Source organism: Mytilus edulis, chromosome 2, assembly GCF_963676685.1.
Source record: "Mytilus edulis chromosome 2, xbMytEdul2.2, whole genome shotgun sequence".
Taxonomy (NCBI): Eukaryota; Metazoa; Mollusca; class Bivalvia; order Mytilida; family Mytilidae; genus Mytilus; species Mytilus edulis.
In genome coordinates this window covers 100992661-101015336 of record NC_092345.1, presented here as the reverse complement: position 1 = coordinate 101015336, position 22676 = coordinate 100992661, and the positions used below count along the sequence as shown (strand labels likewise).

Sequence of the window (22676 nt, the reverse complement as noted above, 5' to 3'; positions counted from 1 at the left end):
AAGACGGGTTCGTAAAAAAGAATCTCGAATGGTCAATAATCATACATCTTTCAAAGTAAATAGTTATTTATTATAACATATCAACTTATTTTTACAGAAGAAAAACCGAAAAAAACAACATTGTCCGATTTTTTAAAAAATCAAAAGTGTCTGATTTGTCCTGTTCTTCACAATTATGAACTGAACGTGACATTCAATTACATGCGGAAATTGACATTGTAGCTTGTAGTTTTTGTGTGTTACAGATTCATGCGATAGTTGGTGCAGTACAGAAATGGAGTTAATCATGCTGTTCATATTTAGCTGTTGGCAGAAAATTGATTTTATTGACATTACTGTACAAAAATTACTAAATTAATAATCATCAATCAATAGTTCACATAAGGACTAGCAATACATCATTGAGACTTAAGGAGACATATATAAAGGGTTTCACTGGAAGGGGCAGTACTCGTGATCGAGGACGTCTTTTTCAACATACAATCGATATTCCCGTTGGAACTTACTGTCTTCCTATTTTTGCTGACTTGTTCTTTAATGCATATGAGACTTTATATGCAGGAGCTTTTATTAAGGAAGAATGAAAAGAAGCTATTACCCTTTAATTTACATTTTATCTATAAAGATGATATCTCTCATCAAATAATTCAAAGTTTGATGACTATGTGAAACGCATTTTTCCAATGGAACTTGAAATAAAGGCTTTTGCCGACTCATATCTTGACTTGTGTCTTGAAATTGACTATGGTGATCAGTTGATAATAAATAAAGCTATTTAACTAGGGGTTCCGAGTTTTTTGTCTTTTATTTTTGATTATGAGCTGTGTCTATACGCCATTATATTTTTCTATGATGACGTATGCGGTGTTATTTTTGTGATTATAATTAACTCACGCTGTTGAATGTTGTACTCAAATTGTTTACTTTTTTACCTATTATGTTTGTTGTCAATATAATGGACTGCTATATAAATGAGAGTTTTAGCTATAAAGCAGGTTTAATCCACCATTTTCTACATAAGGAAATGTATGTACCAAGACAGGAACATGACAGTTAGTTCCTATTTGTTTGAGCTTTTTTTATTTGCCCTTTAAGTGACTTTCGGTCTTGAATTTTCAATTTTCCTTAAATAATTTACCACAAAAAAATAATACATTATAAGATATTTCTTGTTTAATTTGAATATATTCTTTCCGGTCACCTGGCTCGCTTAGATTGAAAACGAATGTGCACAGCTGTTTGCTGTCATTGCGATTTTGCTGATGAATAAAGCTGGTGTTCAACGCTTATCAATAAGAGGGATTGTTGTTTGCATGTTCTTTGTTTATTTGATTGGTTTGATTTAATCATAGTTTTTTTCTGTAGTTTGACAAACCCATTAAAAGAATAAATATACTTGCCTGCTTGAAAAATCGTACAGTCCTTTTTCCAAATTGTATTCAATTTTTGTTGTACCAATCGAAGGTGGAGATGCATCAAAATAAACTAGTGTCGTGTCTTCTAGAGTATTACCCATAACATCATTAGCTCGAACCCAAAACTTTTGTGAAAATCCGTCGTCACTTCTTGATAGTGTCACTGTTCTTGTCTCTGATAAATCAACATCTATCCACTTTAAATTAGAAACGTCTGCAGACGGTGATTGATAGGCAAACTCAAACTTTACTATACCATTAATGTTGTCAGTTCCATTTCTATTCATTTTACCTTCGAAATCATCAAACTTATTATCAATGCTCTTGTAGTCCTTTCTTCGCCCGCCATCACTTAATCGAGGCTCATATGCACTAATTGGACTGAGAAAATGACCGTCTGCATGTACAATATTAATGAAATGGTCTTTCCAAGATATTGTTACATTTTGGTCACCATTTGTTTGCCATGCATAACCAGTTGATGACGAAGCAGTAGTGCAGTACATTGGCTTTTCGTTTTGTGTTGTAACTTTTGATGTTTTATCGTATAAAACAAATCTTCGCGCGTATCGTGTATTGTTTGCATTATCACTGACTTCCAGAATACAAGAATATACTCCAGGTTCTGTTGGTGGAAATGTCGGATATTGAATAGGTTCGGTGGCGTTTACTTCTTCAATAAAAATTGGAATGGGATTAACGTTTTCTGTAATTAAGGGTTCCCTAAGAATTTGAGAGTCTCTGCTAAATTCCATTTTCCACACCTCAAATGAATATCTCATGACTCCAGACAATTCATCTAACCATCCATCCCAACTTGGACTTAAGCTGTTCTGATGTAAAGAAAAAAAAATTTGTTATCATAGAAACAATTTATTCTATGATGCAAATATTTACATTGAAGATTCATGTTTGGCCTTTTGTACATAAAATTTCAAGTATATTATGGATATGATTTGCATATTTGAAAATACTTGAATTGGATTGGTCCATTATAATTTGCTCTTTGGTATACACTCATATTAACCATGTTAACGAAACTATTTTCGTAACCTTCATTGTTATCTAGAATCGCGAGATAGAGATGCATAGGATCAAGGTGTTAAATAAAAAACCAAATATGTAACTGTTATTTCAACTCTAATAAATATAAAAAAAAACCGAAATAGTGCATTGAGTTTGGAAAAGGTATAAATTTACAATAAGATTAAATTCACATATATATTTATATTTATCATAAATGAGCTTAGCGCATTAACGTCATGGCAAAACTTGACGTCAAACGAATGAAAACACTCAGAATAAAGATTATTCCGTTTCTTGTACGCTTCAGATCTAAATAATATCTTATTAAAATGAAGTGTTTTTGGTAGGGGTTATTCTTTTTAGATTCTTTTACATTATTCTCACACTAACGAATTTCAGAAGATCAATACATGGCAATATATGAAAATTGCAGTTGTTTGGGTTTAGAATTAGAAGGATTAAACAGATTTTTCTAGATGTTATCAATGTGTCAACTGACTCACAAACTTAACATAAAAGTGCTATGCGAGTTAATCGGCCCATGCATTTTACACCTCAATAACCTCTAGAAAAAATGTGTTTGATCGTATAATACTCTATGAATTGTATATCAATCTGAAAACCAAAAATGCTTAATTTTTAAAAGATACAAACGTCTGTGATATATACCTTTGTTATATCTTCTGAAAGATGCAATGGCTTACTGGCACATGGTGTGTTTTCTTCAGTGCAATGGATTGGGCTCACATAGTCAAATCTAAATTCAATTATATTGGACGTAGTTTTTTCAGTGTAATACTGCGGAGCATAAGTTTCATCTGTTTGGCGATTACGGAGGATTCTGAATCCTCCCGCTGTTGCACTGAATGTTAACACAAATCTGAAATAAACAAAATCAATATTAAGACAAAAAAAATACATATAAGTTCTCTGGTCATGTCCGATAAGGTTGAACATGATAAATAAAACAAATGAAAGCATTATTGTCAAAGACAACCGAAAACTATTTCTAGTTGAGGTAGGTTCATATAGCGATCTAATATACGGTTGAGTTTTCGTGCTATTTGATTTGATATTATCAAAGCAGTATATGGTGGTTCAAGAGCTTAAGTAAAAGCTTGAATAAAATTATTGGGATCTCAGTTTTTATAAATAACCTCACCGTCTTGCCATTTATCAGCATTGTCATGCAGCTCATTCGCTCGTACATCACGTGTTATCCGAACAATTGACATAAATTAGAATTTATTATTGATAGAAAAGTAGACACTTTCACTTGGTGTAACTGTACGCACACTTGATCAGATGAAAATGGAGCTGATTGTGATGAACATATAGCAAAAAAGAACTCTTGGCACTTGTTTAAAGTAACGCCATGAAATTTACATGTATGTATGCTTTTATAGATAGGAATGTCAAGACTACAAACATTTTTGCTGAATTAACTTTTTAAAAGCACTAAAAGTCTTTTGATTTTGTAATTCTTAGAAATATGATATATGTATAAAGTAAAAACACAAAAATACTGAACTCCGAGGAAAATTCAAAAAGGAAAGTCCAAAATCAAAAGGCAAAATCAAAAGTCCAAACACATCAAACGAATGGATGACAACTCATATTCCTGACTTAGTACAGGCATTTTCTAATGTAGAAAATGGTGGATTGAACCTGGTTTTATGGCTAGCTAAACCTCTCACTCATATATATAATGTATATATCCTCCTGTTTCACTTACAATCATACCACATGTCCTTATCTTTTTTCATTTCACTGTTTATATCTTTCCAAAACAAACATTCACATAAAATATTAAATAATAATAAAAGTAACTGTGACAAACTCATCTATGATAAGTATATGCACAGAGAGTTATAATTCCAATCAAGGGTTAACTAGATGAGCGATGATAGAAATAAAGAAAACCGTTTCGATGCAGGAATACTAGATTCAAAATTTAAAGCTGAATTAATAGCTTATCATATTAAAGCATAAATTTTAGACTATAATAATTTACGTCAGTACTAGCTGTTATTTTAAAAATGTAAAATGAAATACATAACCTATTCTGTGTTGGACAGTTTTTTTTTCTCACAATATTTTCATTTACTACGTTACAAAAATACATTTACCTGTCACCTGAATCAACTCGGATGTCATTTGTCCCGTTCTGCTTGCAAACTAAAACTTGATTGCTGATCGGTAGGTCACGTGACGGTTCATTGCATTGATATGTCTCATCATTAGCTGAACCTTCTTAATAAAAAAAAAACATATACATCATGTTTACTATATCTTTATATTATAGTGGAAATTTTAATTTAAGCTTATTCTACAATAACATGTCATACTAAATAAAATTTCAAACTTTTTGGAGTAGGGGCAAATAACAATGTAAAACAATTTAAAGAGAAAACTAACGGCCTATTTCATGTACAAAAAATGAACGAACAACAAATATGTAACACATAAATGACAACCACTGATTCAAAGGCGCCTGGCTTGGGACAGGCACAAACATAGAGATTGTGGCGGGGTTAAACATGATAACGGGATCCCAACACTTCCCCAACCTAGGACAGTAGTGTAACAGTACAACAAAAGAACGAACTATAAAAATCAGTTGAAAAGGCTTAACTTATCAGATGGATAAAAATAAAAATAAGTGGACGTGGCCGGGTACATGTACTACATCCCAATAACAAAAAGACACCAACTACAGATTTGAGAGTACTCGCATTTACTGACAGCCAGTTCAAAGCCACTAGTAAATAAACTCATCATAGATACCAGGACTAAGGAGTAAGTCCAGTCAGACCCCTTTTTGGCCCAAAAATATAGCAGTTTTACAAAATTACTAAAATGTAAACCTTTAGTTATTTGTTTGAAAGTAGAATACTTCTGCTACATAAATATGGGCTGTTTTTGACAACACAATGCTCATATATCGGGAAATTGCATTCTTAAATCATGCTAAATTACTGAAATCTTCACAATATTGGCATTTGTGTTAAATTTTAGATGGTTTCCGTCTTAAGGCAAAGTGGCCGCATTTGTGTTCATTCTTAATATTGAAATGTAAGTTGTATTTGATTATAAATCATAACATATATAAAGGTTGAGGATGAACACGGATACGGCCCCTTTCAATTTTGACAATAAACACATGAAAAGTGACATTATTTGGCATATATGCTAGATTTTTCATATTTAAACTTGAATCGGCGCGTTTGAAATCAGTTAAAATCTTTCACATTAACTAACTGAATCAACTGAAATAGACACTTTAGGGTTTAAAAAGTGTTCAAAATCTCTCGTCAGATGAACTTGAAATGTGAGGCCAAAATCGGCTGTTACCGGGCCTACTCATTTATTATCCGCTCAAGTGTGTTTGAATTAGCAAACGATGTTTATTTATTTTATTTTCAGAGCTACATTGGGAAATGAAAAACATATAAGGTTTTTTTTAAGAAATTGTTGGCTAAATTTTTTAAACTCCTTACCTGTACCCAACTTGAAATGCTGAGTTTCAATTTTAGCACTGGTGATTCCGAGTTTCATACTCGAGACATAATCTGGTAATTGATGGGTTCCATTGTACTCTGTATCATATTGAACTTCCATGGTCATATCCAAAACATTAAAGTCTTTTTGATTAGACCAGAGAATATAAGGCTCGTTTAGTTCCGTAGCATCTCCAAAATAACTATAAACGTCCATGTCTTTTACTGGATTTGGATCGTACATATGGAACGTAAATGTGGCATTGCAGCGATTTATTATAGGCTTAAATGAACTCTCTGCAACTGAGAAACCAAAACAGTATAATGAAATTGCTTGTTGAGACCACAATGTCACTAAGAACAGGAAGTATAAAAATATTAACAAACAAAAGATATTAAATATAAATACTATGAGATTATTGTTCATGTCTAGTATTGTTTTGATAATTTTTTTTATCAGTAACGCCCAATCCGAAAGAATTGGTAAAAACAAACCTCAGGACCTTAAATTCAGAATGGTTTTGCAAAATACAATCTATCTGAATAGTATGCAACCCAATTTTTGTTTTGTTTTATATTTTCATGGAACAAAAATTATCGCAATTTAAACTACTAGGATAAATATTTCTTTAAAAGATCTGATTAAGAATAAGGAAATTTGGTATGATAGCCAATGAGACAAATATCAACTAGAGATCAAAGAAGTTAATGTTAGCAATAAGAGGCAACCGTACGGCCCTCAACTATGAGAAAACCCCATACCGTATAGTCACCTATAAAAGGCCCCGACCTGCAAAATATGAAACAATTCAAATGAGATACTAACGGCATAATTTGTAAACAGTTTACGACAAAAATAGATGTGCATGACAACCACTGAACTACAGATTCCTAGGTGGGACAGGCATATAAAGAATGTGGCCGAGTTAAACATGTTTGTGAGCGCTCAACCCTCCTCCTAACTTGGGGCATCGATAAATTGTAGTACCGTGAGAGTGCATATTTGCTTTAGAAATAATATCGATTGGATCATAGAGTCTTTGTGTCGTAAACAAATCATTAATTCTAAAACCAGTTGTTGACATAATACCAGTTATGTTCTTCTCAAAATGATGGAATTTTTAGCTAGCTATAAAACCGGGTTTTATCCACCATTTTCTACCTTTCGAGGAGGAATATGACAGTTGTTATCCATTCTTTTGGTGTATTTGAGCTTATGATTTTGTCATATGCTTCGGGAGGTTTCATTTAAATTTTCTTCGGAAATCTGTATTTTTTTTATTTTCTTTTTTTCTAGTATATCTTATGTTGTCATGATACTAAACTCCAAACAGGAGGGACTGTTCTTGATTTTCATTTGTATGCCTCATAGTTTAGTGTGGCAACAATTTCTCTGAGCTAGTTTAAGGGCCAGCTGAAGCAAAACTCTTGATGTTGGATTGAATTGACCAATTGGTGCCTTGGGCTGTTCTGCTCTTTGGTCGGCTTGTTGTCTCTTTGACACTTTCCCCATTTCCTTTCTTAATTCTTTAAGTGTATAACAATAAAATTTAGTATGGTTTTAATTTACTGATAACAAAATCAATATCTACTGAAATAAAACAATACTCAAAGATCTAATTACAGTGTTGGATTGGTTACCTTCAAGAGTAAGTTTATCTAAAGGATTGATAAGTTTACCCGGATTGTATGTAGATTTCCGGTATCGGTAACCAACATCACAGTTAAATTAAGATGTGCCTTCTGTTTGAAATAAGTTTTCTTAATGTTCTGACAAACTAGCAACCGAATCCGCGTATTTATCTGAATTTAATACATTAATGGTAACGAAATCCCTGACTTAATATTTACCAGTAATACAAAGGTCATTGGAATTAAAATCGTCACTGCAAACACGGGCAAAGCTAATTAGTTAGGATATATAAACACCGTAAGACGGTGCCAATGTACACAAAATACAGTATAAAAAAACAAGAGACTGAGCATCACGAACCCAACAAAAACTGAGTGTAAACACGTCCTGCTCCAAATATGGTACCGGCGATAAGTCTTATTCCGTATGTCACATTCGGCGGGAAAGGCACAGGAACTGAAACACATCGTTCGTCATCTGTGAAAAACATATTCAGTAATGGACAAACAACTCGTGGTGGCGTCCGTTAATTGTGATTAAAACGGTATAGGGAAAAGTCTGTTATTCAAGGGACACAATTAGTGATTACAGAAACACATACAACCTGTAGATTTACATGTTTTGCCGAAACGACTTTATGTGTTGTTTTTGTAGAGGTACAGCTGAAAAATGGTTTTAAAAATCAATTCGTCATTGTTATTTTTTACCCATTTTAAATCGCCCAACTCACCTTTTCACCTCAAAATACAAGAATATAACAACAAAACGTTTAAGATTATAGTTCAACCTTACTTTCTATTGTACTGAGTACCTTTGGAATACTTTGAGAACAACTAATTCAATTAAACGGAAAAATACCCATATTTTTACAACAGTTTTACACGAATTAAAACAATTACCTGTTAAACAAGTATTTCCAGAAAATTCAGTAGAGCAGACACATGATCCAGTCCCACTTGGTCCCTGGCAGTCTCCTGGGTAGCAGGGGGAAGTGTATGAGCATTTTGCAGCTTTAAGAGAAAATAATAATATCATTTATTCAAAATGGTTTACAATTATTGTGTTATACGATTTAATTACCAACGTATAATATTTTTTTCCCCTTTTATTTCCAACCTACTTACCCCCATAACAGCGGTATCCTGTATAACCATCAAGACATGAACAGATACCAGGCGTAGTACATCTTCCTCCATTCCCACAATCAGGCCTACAGATTGCTGCAATAAAAAAAATATATATATTTTTTTCAAAATCTTCCCGACGCAAATTGGTGTGAATACTGTATTTTCAACTATCATATGTTTTTCTCGTGTCTTCTTAGTTCAATTGTTGTTAAAAACACCTAATCAAACATCAGTATTTATTTTCGTGTTTTATGAACTAAGGTGACAAATGTTAATTGACGTTAAAATATCTATAACAAATACTTAATCAATCGCTTGAACTCTAAAATGATCGACATCGGGTGGGTCGACAACGTAAGGCACTTGATAATGAATGCCGTTTTACTAAAACTCAGATTGAAATTTAGTGACCATTTATTTATTGTTGTTTAACATTGCAACTAACCAGATATATCTCTAACTAAAACTCTGAACCAGTGAAGAGTGTTCTTTGATCAGTAATAACATATAAAGCGACTCAGGAATGCTTTTGCATTTAAATTTTAAATAAATGTCTGCGGTGATATATAATGCTTATGATACATAATCAAATCATGTTTTTTTGTCATTAAACATTTACAGTATGTTTGTGGCAATACAAATTTAAACAAATAATAGAACAAAATACCAAAGAAGCGTACTTAATAGATTTACAATAATACGATATTCAGTAGCCATGTTACAATGAGAACTCTGACCTTGGTTCTAATGAACTTTTAAAAAAGAAGCAAATATTTCTATAATGTCTAAACGAAGCGGTAGTGTTTGGTATTCAAAATAATTACTGTTCATCATGGAAATGAATATAATTTTCATAATCTAATTAATAATATCTTTAAAAAGATTTTGTCTGATATTCTTGTTAATCTTATAAATCAAATATCAGACAAAAGATAGGATTTTTAACTGTGAACAATATTATAGCGTGTGGAACATGTCATAAGTAGGATATGAATAACGTATAGAATATATAATGTGTGGACAGTCTGATTTGTAGACTATATAGTAAATGTTGAGTTTCCCGAACTAAATAAAGAGCTATTTTAATCGTTTGCTAGCCGTGGATCATTAACTTAATGTAAACTGTGACATACTGATATCTTTGAAGTAGACAGTATTGGGAATACACAAGTTTTGAAATTTTTCAACATATCTTTTTATCAGTTAATCATGTAAATCGGACAAATAATGGCTCAATTTCGTCAAATTGTGGGTGTTGCTTTTATATGATGTCTTATAAATTATAGAAACAAAGGTAATATAACGATTAAGAGCAGAATAGTGTATTATATATTTAGTTTTGTTTTCCAATTCTAAATATCTATACCATGTCACTGTGATTGCCTATATATTACTTCAGTTTCCTACCTTGATCACATCTCTGATAGCTACTTGTAGTCCAGCCGTTACAACAGAAATTCTGATAGTAGTAATAATTGACTCTGATCCATTTCCACCCACAGCATCTGAATACGAAGGTACAAAAAGCTACATATTCAATTATACGCCTTTAAGTTATTAACTCAGGATGCATACTAATTTTATAGACCGACATTATTGTACATTATTGTGTATTTTTTTCCATGAATTAGTGTTGAAGTATCTAAACTAAAAAATGTTGATGGATATCACTCATGTAATATGCAGTTAACATAGCATGATCCTAAATCAAAACATCAAATAAATACTTATACTCCAGCAAATTGTCTTCAAAGGATATGAAATATATATAATATTGAGATTGAATCTAAATTTTCCATTGGAAATAAAAAGAACGAAATGCATGGTCATTAATAAGGGAGGAGATAGGTACTGTTGCCGCAGAATCCATTTGAATTATGCGTGCGGTATGTCTATATATAAACAAATTAACATAATGATATTTGACTTTAAGCGTCGCGTGCAGTGAATATGGTGGGAATTAGAACGAACACGCATTAATTATAAAATGAGTATATGTTCATTTTAAAAAAAATCATTTATAAAGATACTTATATGTACGGAGGACATACGCTTCCTCTCAGTGATGTTCAGACATCAAGTTTAAAAGTCAAATACACTACGAAGTTTTCATCACATAAACTGCAATATAATAACAAGCTCTTCTAGCGTCCAGAGTAACCATTATCAGAACCATGCATGATTATATTAAAGTGTTCACAATCAGTTTATCAGCATGCTCGGTCCTAATGATATTTGGTAATACTCATTACATCCAATGAAACCTAATTTAGTTACCTAAAATTCGACAAATAATAGATATTTAGACATGTAGATGTACATGTGAGTACATGTTATTATCTTTATGAGTTTGCCTTACCCCCTCCAAGTTGAATATGAACATACTAGTGCCCATCTCCAGCCACAAATTCGACGACTACAATAATTTCTGAAATAAACGATTACGATTATCAGAAGCAATTAATATAAACGATTGTATTATATACTTATCTATAACAACTATAAGCTAGAAAAAGGTCTTGAAACTTTGCCAAGACTGATCCTCTAAAATTTTGGTGATCATTAAAACCAATGAATGAAAATAAATGTCTTACTGACATTGACATATTCATTAATCATTAGGAACACTTACGTAATACATAAATTTGTTGAGTACTGCAATTTCCGGGGATAAAATTATTTAGTTTTTTTTCTCTAAATTTAGACTCATGAGAAAAAGTGCGGAGAATGAAAAGTATTATTAATAACATGTTTTTTGTTGGGTCTTATTTTTTTACCTTTAATTTCATTTTAAATAGGAGAATTTTCCCCAGATTGTTTGACAAAATGCATCAATAAAACAGTTCCAAAACGTACAAACTTATCCGACCCAAATAACTATGATTCTGTTATTTAAGATCGTATGATATCTAAAATGATGACTATTTTGACAAACTGATTGATGAAATGTACCGACGACATATAAAAGCTGATTTATAATCAGTTCGGATTATGACCAGGTCTGTCGCCAACCGTTAGTGCCATTTTTTAAATGTAATTATATTGCGTCTATCAAACCAGAACCATAAAGTTTGAACAGCACTGACTGATTTGAGCTGTAAAGTATTCACATAAGAGCACAGAGAGGCTTTGTATTTACATATCCAAAAGACGGTAGTTTGATAACTTTAATTTATTTATTTATTTGTAAAGGGGTAAGTAATTCAATGTCGCTGTGTATTTATACATCCAATATAAATAGCACCCTCCGATTCAAACTGGTATGAGTCTAGAATTTCCGAACTGATCTCATTTGGAAGTTTTTGAATTTCCAATGTAAAAGGTTTTTTTAGTGAGTTCATCCTCCCTCCCACAGTGTTGTGGTCTATGATTGTATTCGTCAGCCGATTGAGATCTGCCTTGGTGTGGCTCGCCAATATACTGTTTACCACATTTACACTGTAGAAGATACACAAAATATAGACTTGTTTGAAATCTAGGTATTCAATATTTGCTTGCAATTCAGACACCGTTTGTTTCCACAAACTTTGCATATCAGAAACAGTTAAAATGTAGGGCAATGCATTACTGTAAAGCAGATATATAGCTTTGAAACAAGTGCCTTTTAAAAACTATGTTTTCTTTAATGAAATAGCAAAACAAAGGTAGGCGACGAATCGTTTTGGTCATACACAGATGACTGGTTACTAAATACATTGTATTTGGTATAAACATTCAATTCATTGTTATAAAATAAAAGACCAATGTACAGTAAAATTTTAGAATACACATGTACTACATTTCCTAGAAACGCTGTAATAAATGTAAAAGCAAAAATACTGAGATCCAAGATGTAAACCGTTATGCCCGCGTCACACTGTCCCGATTTTTACGCCGATGAAAACACGATTATGTAAATTTTCAAAATCGGGACTGATCGTATCCAGATCGGGCTATTCGTAGTGCCATCTTTAACCATCGTAGAACCATCGGCCACTTTTTCTAGCCTTCGGGGACAACTTCGGGAAGGGTTCTAAATTTTTTAACATGTTAAAAAATCCCCGAAGGTGCGTCCGATGTTGAGGGTTCGTATTGAGTTCGTATCACCATCCTCACCATCGTAATGTCACCGCGAATGCATCTGTGAACATCGTATTGCATTCGTGTTTCCATCGTTTCCATCGGGCAGTTTTGACATTACGATGTCTACACGAATGAACCACGAAGCTACCCGAAGGTCTTGCGATGGCAATACGACTTCGTGAAGACCTCGTTATCCCGTCGTGTTGCCATCGAATAAAAGTACGAAGGCGACAAGATGAAACTACGATGGCAATAAATCCAGCTAAATGTAAGTTAATTTTCGCGCTAAAATACATTTAAAGTGCCATTCGCGATATGCACTGGTCAGTCTAATACGACAGTTAAGAAAGACGTTCACAAAACATGGAGCTCATATCATATAATTCTATGAGAACAAGAAAGGCGACAGCGTTGTTTCTATTAATTCAAATGGAACAAGAAGAGCAGCAATTACAGGCTCAGGATTTACTTTTACAAATTAAATATTATTTTTTGTCAATTTTTCATATCAAGTTACATAATGAAAACACTGCAGGTACACGTATATAGGGAAACCACATTTTTCTTCATTATTCTGATTTTTTATGTATCGTCTAAGTTGTTGCCACACGAATGTTTACTCCATAACCATTTTGTTTTCTATATGTCATATTTTGCCGCATTTGTTGCTTTCCCCACATCATTCCTTTTGTCTCTATTTGAATGCAGAGACTCAGAGTCAAATTTTACCCTTCAAGCCCACGGTCTTCCGTCTTATGATTAAACCAGAAATTAAATGTACAATATAATATATATTCAATATTGATCAAACAATTTAAAACGCATGATGTCTTCGGCATATAATTTAAATGCATCGTAAGCTGTATACGACGTCTTTTAGACATCGTATGGCCATCGCGCAATCATCGTAATCCATCGTGTAGCCTTCGTGATCCATCGTGTAGGCTTCGGCTGAAATATGAAGCTTAAATACCCGTCTTCGGTTAACCTTCGTATGTCCATCTTTTGCTATCGTATATAATTTCGGCACCATCGTATAGGCTTCGTTATTCGTTGTACTTGCTTCGGTCACTTTTTGGTATTTTAACGAGATCGGGACCAACTTCGTACGAACTTACAATTTTCGCATTCGGGTGTTCATCGTATATAAAAATCGGGACAGTGTGACGCGGGCATTAACACATAACTGTTACTTTTCAGACAATACTATCTCAGGAACCCTTCACCAAGACTAGGAAGTACTTGATGGAAAATTGCTTTCTTGATGAAAAAATAATATATGTAATTCGACCAAGGAAGTAAATTCACTTTGGTGATTTATTACAGGCTTACATGTACAAACATTCTTCGTATTGGTCATATTCTATTTAAAAAGATGTGCTTACAGTAACAAAGAGATTTAAAAAGTTAAAATTGTTATATAGACGTATAACCCTTGTTCTATTTATGTGTCCTACTCAAGCAGATTTGTTTCGACGTGTTTAAATAGTATTGTATGGGATAACCGAAGTTATTGTGGTAATATGTTTGAAATTTGATATAAACAATGATCATAAACTGACATTATTTCCCTATATAATAATCATAAAACCTTATAAAAAACCCGAACTCCATAAGCACTGAGAAAATCAGACGCTAGAAATTGTCAACCCACAACATTTCATATTGAATTACACAACAACAAGTTTAGTATGTGAATTTATCTGTACTATTCTGAATTTAATTTTTTTTCGCTATATTTACTATTTACACATACAGCCTGAGATCTTTACAGATAAATATATTATATACGTCCAGATATGTCAAAACTTGGGAAAAAATCAAATATACTGTTTATACTCAAAGTTTTAGCACACACGTTTATTGTAAGTGTGCAGCCTACTACTTCGCTGGTGAACAATAAAAACTTTTATAAATTGATGTCAACTGTTTTACCTTCGATGATTATGTAAATCAATTTTGAAAATATAAACAATGAAATCATTCCTCATTTGTAACACTCTATTATTTGTATTGCTTACGATTTATAGCATAGAATATAATACATTTGTGTTTTCCTCATTACGAATTCACTGGAAGACAAATATACAGCACAATGTATGGAAAGCAGGAAAGTTAATAATTGTGGTGACAAGAAACACACAGATATATATGGGAAACTCATTAATATCTTTTGATAGCGAAGGAAACAGCTATACATTGTTTTGTATATTGTTGTCACTTTTAACGTCCAAAAAACAAAATCTCCTAATTTCGAATATTGGATATGATACAGTATTGATATGAAATGAAAATAAATGTGAATGTGTTTTAAAATTCTATCGAGAAAAACAGGACATTATTCATATCGTCTGTGCTAGGTTATGGTTTCAGTACGTTTATATTTTTATATATTAAGTTCATTGACTAGTTGAATTATGACCATCTCATAACTAAGTTTATCTGCTATTCGTGTGATGCTCAGGATTTGGATTTGGTCAAGTTATTTTCGTTTGTTTGCTTGTTTGAAAATAAAAAGAGAAAACAAAAACGTATTAAAAGAGGGGTCAAAACGAGAGCAGAAAACCCTTAAGGAACCTAAATAGAAAAGACAAAGCCTTGTAACGATCTCAGAACTGTGTCTCCCTGGTTTTAATTTTATATTGTTGACATTAAGGAATGAAAAGTTATTAACAAAAATACCGAACTCCGGGGAAAATTTAAACGGAAAGCTGTTAATGAAATGGCAAAATCAAATGATAAAACATTTCAAACTAATCGATAAGAATTGTCTATTCCTGACTTTGTACAGGTATTTGCGTACTTTATGTATTGAAACGCACTTTTAAAAGCAGATTGCCTCGATATTTATAAATAAATAAAATATCAAAGAACAAACGTAAATCAAATATCCATTTTCTGTGATTACCGTGATTTTACAGACTCTTTCTTGATTGTTAAGGAATGTTATCGGGGTCAAATGTTCTTTTATATACATTTTGTATTTTAGAAAACATTGTTGAATCGTTAATCGGCATTTTAAAATATAGATAGGATGCAACTTTGTTCTCTGCCATTACTTAAAACTTTATTCATGAGCTTTCATATTAAGGCTGTATTTCTTTCTAACACAAACGATGCAAACGGCTAAGTGCGCACATCTTTTGATCATTTCTTTCAAACATACGTTTGCAAAGTTTACATAAACTTTGACAAATTATGCAAACGCTAAAAATACGTAGATGCAGTTTGTCATTTTTCGTTTGCTAGTATAAACGCTATATTTGTTTCAATTTTAACCCGATTAATCGAAGTATTTGTTTCTACGTTTGTAAAAAGTCTGTTTACCAACAACATGTGCATGCATTATTGAAAGTTCAAACAGGGTCAGTAAAGAAATATTACACGATGTATGTGTTTCTACTTTTGTAGCTTTTAGAAAACAAAAACAAACGCGACACAACATTAATAAAATTTTGGTCAGAAAGAAATGCAGCAATAATCTTGAACAAATACGTTATAAATTAAATGGCACTTAATTTTTGTTTTCAAAATTATATTTATTTATTTTTTATTGTTGTATAAAAGTATGTAACTAACATCGTCGTACTACTTATTATGAATAATAACCATATAGTTTTAAAGATTGAAGAAACTTGCTGCATTTGCCATTTTAAAATTAAAAAAAGAATTATTGCTTTATGACATGCCACACTTGAATCCACAAGGTCAATCTGTGCATCTTGAATGTAATAACCACATGAGGTAATTATAGTACTATGCGATCGTAGAGCATGGTTACAATATGCATACATACTGCATTAATGCAAAATTTTATTAATTTATTATACTATAGTTTAACATGTTGGTTAACAGTTTATTGGAGTGTTATGTAATAGTTGTAAACTATCACAAGGAAGTTTTAACCAAAATTCAAACACTTGGATAGATATATTGTTTCAAAGTGTCAAATAGTCTTGTATTTTTGGAATTCCCATAGTTAGAAATGCAACTTAAATTTCCGAGTCTCTTTTTAAATAGTGATATATTGTAAAACTAGTACAAGATAAAACTGATATGATTATATTTTTATAGTTATCTAATGTAAAGAAATAAAACATCATAGTTGAAACCAAATTGACCAAGGAAGTCTATTGTCCCTCAGGGCTAAAACAGAGGTTACTATGTATTTGTAGTTTCTATTCCGATACGCAACGACACTATCAAAATTATAAGAGATAGCATTGACTCATTTTCGCATTCCCATATGAATTTCTTCATTTTTGTATCAGGACAAATTTTGAATAATTTATACCTGCATGATTACCTTCCAGATCTTCGTTTGATTACAAAACAGTTATCAAACAGGGGTCATCGATACTTTAAGATATGAGTCAGGGGTAAAACCTTAAACTTCTTATTAAATTAAGGTTCAATTTCTCCTAAATCGTGTAATTAATAATACAAACCAATATAATTAATGTCGGTAAAGGATAATTTTTAATATTAATGGTTTTAGCCTTTTTTAGGTTCATTATTGTAAGGAAAGAAATTTAGTTCTTTGTAGAAGTACAGAATAGAACTAAGACACCGTTTACATGCATATATACGTTGTAGGTCATATGTGACTTTAATTGTTAAAGATCACTTATTTAACTGTCAAAATTGATAAATGGTATCAATATCAAATCTTTTATGTGTGATTATAAAATTTTATTGTACAGCTCATTATAGGGTGTCATGAGTGCCAAATACAAACGTTTACATTTAATCTTTTGAGGTCATAAGATGACCTATACCTGCTAAAATCCACATTTTCACTCAGGTGGGTGCTTGTCTCAATGGCAATAATACCACACCTCCGTCTTTTTATTTTATGACTTCTAGACGACTTTCATATATTATGGATAATCGAAGTTTACAGATAAAATTTGTATAATAAAATTGAAAATGGAAATGGGGAATGTGTCAAATTTATGAGACAACAACCCTACCGAAGAGCAGATAACAGCCGAAGGCCACCAATTGGTCCACATGATATCTTAGCTTATGAAGCTTCTGTGCTTTTAAAAATTATTATTTTGAAGCAGTTTTTATTTTTTACTTTACTTAAACATTTTATCATTTTTAAGGACGTTCTGTGTTAATGAAAGACAAAATCATTTTAAGCTCTTTTGTCGGGTTGTACTGTTTTTATACATTCCCTGCTCAATTCCCAATGCTATCATTTATAAAATCTTCTAGTGAGGCTATGTATTCTTGATCATTTCTCAATATCTATTATGTGCCTCATCTCCCGACCCATTAATCATTGGTCGTAACAATTTTAAAGAAAACATAATTTAGCAAAAACAGCAAACATAAAAAAAAATTATTGAAAGAGAAACACTTCCATTTATAATATTATATAAAGGATATTTGTTAAAGGTGATTATTATTCTTTTTTATTTTATAACATTTCAATGTCCAACAAATTTCCTATATATACTCTATTAAGGAAATCGCCACAGAATAAAATGACCATTCGTTTCGAACACGGTCAGGATGAAAGAAAAACACCACAGAAAATAAATCAAATGTCTGCCGAAAATGTGTTATCCATAGAAAAAAACAAAACACCTACAAATCGTAAACGAATTGCGGAAAAGATGTAAACGCAAGTGATTTGCCTTTCATGCGTTTATAATTGAATCACGTAAACCAAAATAGCATGATCCAACCTCAAATAAGGTTATTGTCCTTTCATCTCGTCCAGGATTAAATACCACACTACATTTAATATGCGAAATAAGAATTCTGAATTGATAAACTTACTACGATGCAAAACAACTGTTTTCCATACAATCAGCCTTTAAACGACAAGATTTGAGAAAAGGTATTTATATATAAATCGTTTCTGGTCACGCTTCAACCAATTAATTTCATCAGGAGGTTTTAGGTGATTTTAAAAAGAAGAATAGGTTTATTTGTACCGAACATTTATTTATTAATTACACAGAATTTTTTTTTCGATATCCTGAAAAGTTGAATAAAGGAGTAGGTCCGGTAAGGACTCATTTTGGCCTCAAATTTCAATTTCATCTGAAGAAAGATTTTGACCACTTTTTAAACACTTAAGTGTCTATTTCACTTGATTCAATTAGTTTATGTGAAAGATTTTAACTGATTAAGTCATTAAAAACGATCCGATTGAAGCTCAAATATGAAAAATCTCTCAAATATGCCAAAAACCGTCACTTTTCAGATTGTTTTTGTCAAAAATGAAAGTGGCCGCATCCGTGTTCATCCACAACCTTTATAAATGTTATGTATTATCATAAAATACAACTTACATTGCAATATTAAGGATGAACACGAATGCGGCCACTTTCGTTTTACACGGAAACCGTCTAAAATTTAACTAAAATGATAGAATTTTGAAGATTTCAGTAATTTAGCATGACTTAATGGTGCTACAACCCGATATATGTGCATTGTATTGTCAAAAACAGCCCATATTTATGTAGCAGAAGCATTCAACTGTCCAATAAATAACTAAAAGTTTACATTTTAACAATTTTGTAAATCTGTTATTTTTTTGGGCAAAAAAGGGGCCTTACCGGACCTACTCCTTTAAATGTAACTGGAAACAGAAAGTTAATGAAGAATAAAGTAAGAGTAATATGAATAAATTTAAATGTAGCATTTGACCTATACAAGTTTATCAACTTAATATTTTAGACAAAGACATAGAATTCCCTAAATTTGACTGTAAAAGTTCGGACAAATGCTGTCAAACTCATGACGCACTTTGAGACCAGTGAAAAGATTTTAGAAAGTAACGAAACCGTTTTACGAAAGTAATGTTACGTGTATGCTTTCCTATTGATGGAAAAGAGGGTATTTAATATATTTGTAATCTTCTCCAATAAACAGCAGCATTGTCTTTCTTTATTACATTCCTTCCTTTAAGCTTCCTTTTTGTGATGACTTCTCGTTATAGTTTTATAGTTTCAAAATAAAAATGTCAAAGACAAATGTGTCTGTCAATTATCATATTAAATCATTGGTAAGTGTGTATGTTGCTTCTTGAACAGTAAAACCAATGTCTGCAGATAAATGTTTTCATAGTTTTTACATGATTTGTTTACATTTTTTTGGAGAATCAAGTTTACGGAGAATTATGACTTTTATTATTGAAATGATCTATTATATATTATCACTTACCCACTCCATGAAGAAACATTTTGAAAAATCACTATGAAAATAATACTAGATACAAGAAGTATGTGAGGCTTCATTGTTGTCTATCATTCGAACTGGTTATGATATACTAGAGCTGCTTTCGGTGTAACCAGGAAGTATTTAATTATATATGTAGGTCGGAGGGACATTTAATCCGCACAATAATTCAATGCAACACAACTTCTTTTGTTGAAATATCGGGACTCTTTAATATTCTATTTATGTTCTATATTTAGATTATGTAGTATTGTACATCAATTGGACTCCTCAACTAGGAAGTTTCACTCCAAATTAAAGTTCCAGTTTTTAATCCGTGACATGAGCTATCGATGTACTCTCATATGAGTCTAGGCATGCATGCTATTTGAATTTGAAAATATGGCCGAAAATTGAATATCTAAAGATGTACTATCATAATTGACCTCTATGCAAAACCATAAGTAAGGAAAACTGCAATAATTATGGCTTACAGTAACTACTGTAAATGATTGGATTTGATTCCTCCTTGCATGAGTGCTAGAGGTACATTTCTGTTGATCCTCATGTGTGTATTTCAATAAATATTCAATATAAATAAAAGAAGATTTGTGGCATCACAACAACATTCAAAACCAAAAGACAAATGTCAACATCATAATTATAAGTTTTTAGAATTTATCTTACGTCACCTTATACATCTAAATTATTTAAGTCTGTAATATTTCTAATTGATTCCGTTTGCAAAATTAATCCAGGACAAATTGAACATACCTCTTTATAAATAAAAAAGTTTATTTATCGACGGTATGTTTAAATACGGTAAGTAATTTTTAACCGAAATTGGTTGTTTCTAAAGATAATTTATATGACTTTTGATTACCTCAGATGGATGTAGATTGATAATACATAATATATAATGAAGACATATTATTTTAACTAGGATACATACATATGCAAACATATTGCAAACTTCTTTTGCACGAAGTTACATATTTTAAAATTTATAAACAAACGTGGTTATTTCTTAATTTGAAGTAATGCTTTCAAAACTTTTTGACTTTTTGTGAAACTAAGCATTCACCACACCTATTAAGGGTATATGCAGTTTGTAATATTCATTGATATTTGTATGTTTAGTAGGTAGGCTCTCAACACCATCCGTATGAAAGACATTGGATAATGACAATATTGGTCAAAGTTTTCTTGGCTTCTATTAAAAAGAATAATTTCATTTCTGGTCTGTAGCTTGATAACGTGAACGGTATCATTAAAACCACTTTAAATCTACTATATGCAACTACTTCCTGTTTTCCGATATTTTAAAATTATACTTCGATTCCGTCATTTTTTAGGGGCTTTTGTGTTATAATTTTCCCAATACGTCATATTATATATAAAAAGGTATTAAAATATGATAATTCTATAAAGTATATATTTCATTGTTGCTTGTATAATGGTCAGTGTCAACTGTTGCATAACATTTTATAAGAAATCATTAACCTGTACAACAGGTTGGACCAGATTAAAGGCAATGGGGATGCAAGACAGGCCATTTGGACTTGAATAGGTACATCATTTTAGTATTACAACAGGCCTAATGATCCAGCTAGTGTGTCACCCTCTGTAGTATTAGTGCGATACCATTCAATCAATTTAATCCAATTAGTCAGGTTGTTTTTTATACCCAAAAAAATCATTAACAATGCTACCATTTACAATTGAACAAAAACATGAAGTCGTTTTAAAAAGTAATATTCAGACTAGACTTTAAATGAAAAGGTTATATGAGGATCATATATACTAGTACTGTGCATTTTTTTCTACATGAAATGTTATAGTGCTAGTTATTTGACCCTTGTATGGATCTTCACTTTCCTTCTTTTACTTCCTTCTGGGATTTTATTATATCGTTTTATTTTATAAAACTTACGATTTAGTTTCTATAATTATTGTGTTTAACTTTATTACAAGTTGAAAATATGTTCACCGTGGGAAAAACCCAAAACTAAACTGACCTACAATTTGATATATAGTATTGTATTTAAACCTTTCAAAAAATTATCGAAGCAGCTACTATTTTCAATTATAGATATTGAGTAAATATTTATACATTGTACAAATGTAATGACGACAGAATACGTTTGCATAATAATTTTACGCTAGATAAATATATAATATGTAAGCATTATGTATGCAGTCAGGATTCTACTTTGTCAAAATTATCTCCCCATTATATTACGCCAGTTCATTTTTACAATCTTAGAAATGGAAGCCAATGTAGGGATGACGCGCTGCCAATTTTGCTCTTGGAAACCGACAAATTTATCCACATTGCACCATTACGATCCTTATATGTCAGTTGTATTTTAAAAGACAAATGTACCAACTAGCTAATGGGCATCAGTTAATGATCTTGTCTGCACCGAGTCAACTTAAAACTATTGTCTGATCGATTGTCAGGTGGAATTTTCGAAAATTCATAAACATTTTAAAAAAATCTAATTAAATATTTCGTGGAAGAGCAGACTAGATTTTTTTAGTGGTTAAAGACTGTAAACCCTAGTTATCACACACACAAAATTATACACAAAAAATTATAATTTATCGAAGATATGCATTTTCATCATCCAACTTGAAAGACTGTTGTCAACAGTCAAGTACTTTAAGTAAAACAATAGCTATTCGAACTCACCTACTTAGTTTTTGTGATTCATAAGATAGGTATTTATGT

The 22676-nt window shown here is 31.7% G+C and overlaps 1 protein-coding gene across 1 annotated transcript in view; it reads right to left on the bottom strand.

Annotated features, from left to right (window-relative positions):
* The window catches only part of LOC139513717 (uncharacterized), a 52121-nt gene extending 31872 nt beyond the window's left edge, over positions 1 to 20249 (bottom strand). The window contains exons 1-9 of the mRNA XM_071302464.1: positions 19949 to 20249; positions 11061 to 11129; positions 10109 to 10206; positions 8699 to 8794; positions 8474 to 8584; positions 5942 to 6244; positions 4571 to 4694; positions 3111 to 3321; positions 1401 to 2248 (exon numbers count right to left, since the gene is read on the bottom strand). Of these exons, the coding sequence (XP_071158565.1) occupies positions 1401 to 2248; positions 3111 to 3321; positions 4571 to 4694; positions 5942 to 6244; positions 8474 to 8584; positions 8699 to 8794; positions 10109 to 10206; positions 11061 to 11129; positions 19949 to 20022 (1934 nt within the window). The 5' untranslated portion in view covers positions 20023 to 20249. The remainder of the gene's footprint in view (positions 1 to 1400; positions 2249 to 3110; positions 3322 to 4570; positions 4695 to 5941; positions 6245 to 8473; positions 8585 to 8698; positions 8795 to 10108; positions 10207 to 11060; positions 11130 to 19948) is intronic.
* Between the last annotated feature and the right edge of the window lie 2427 nt (positions 20250 to 22676).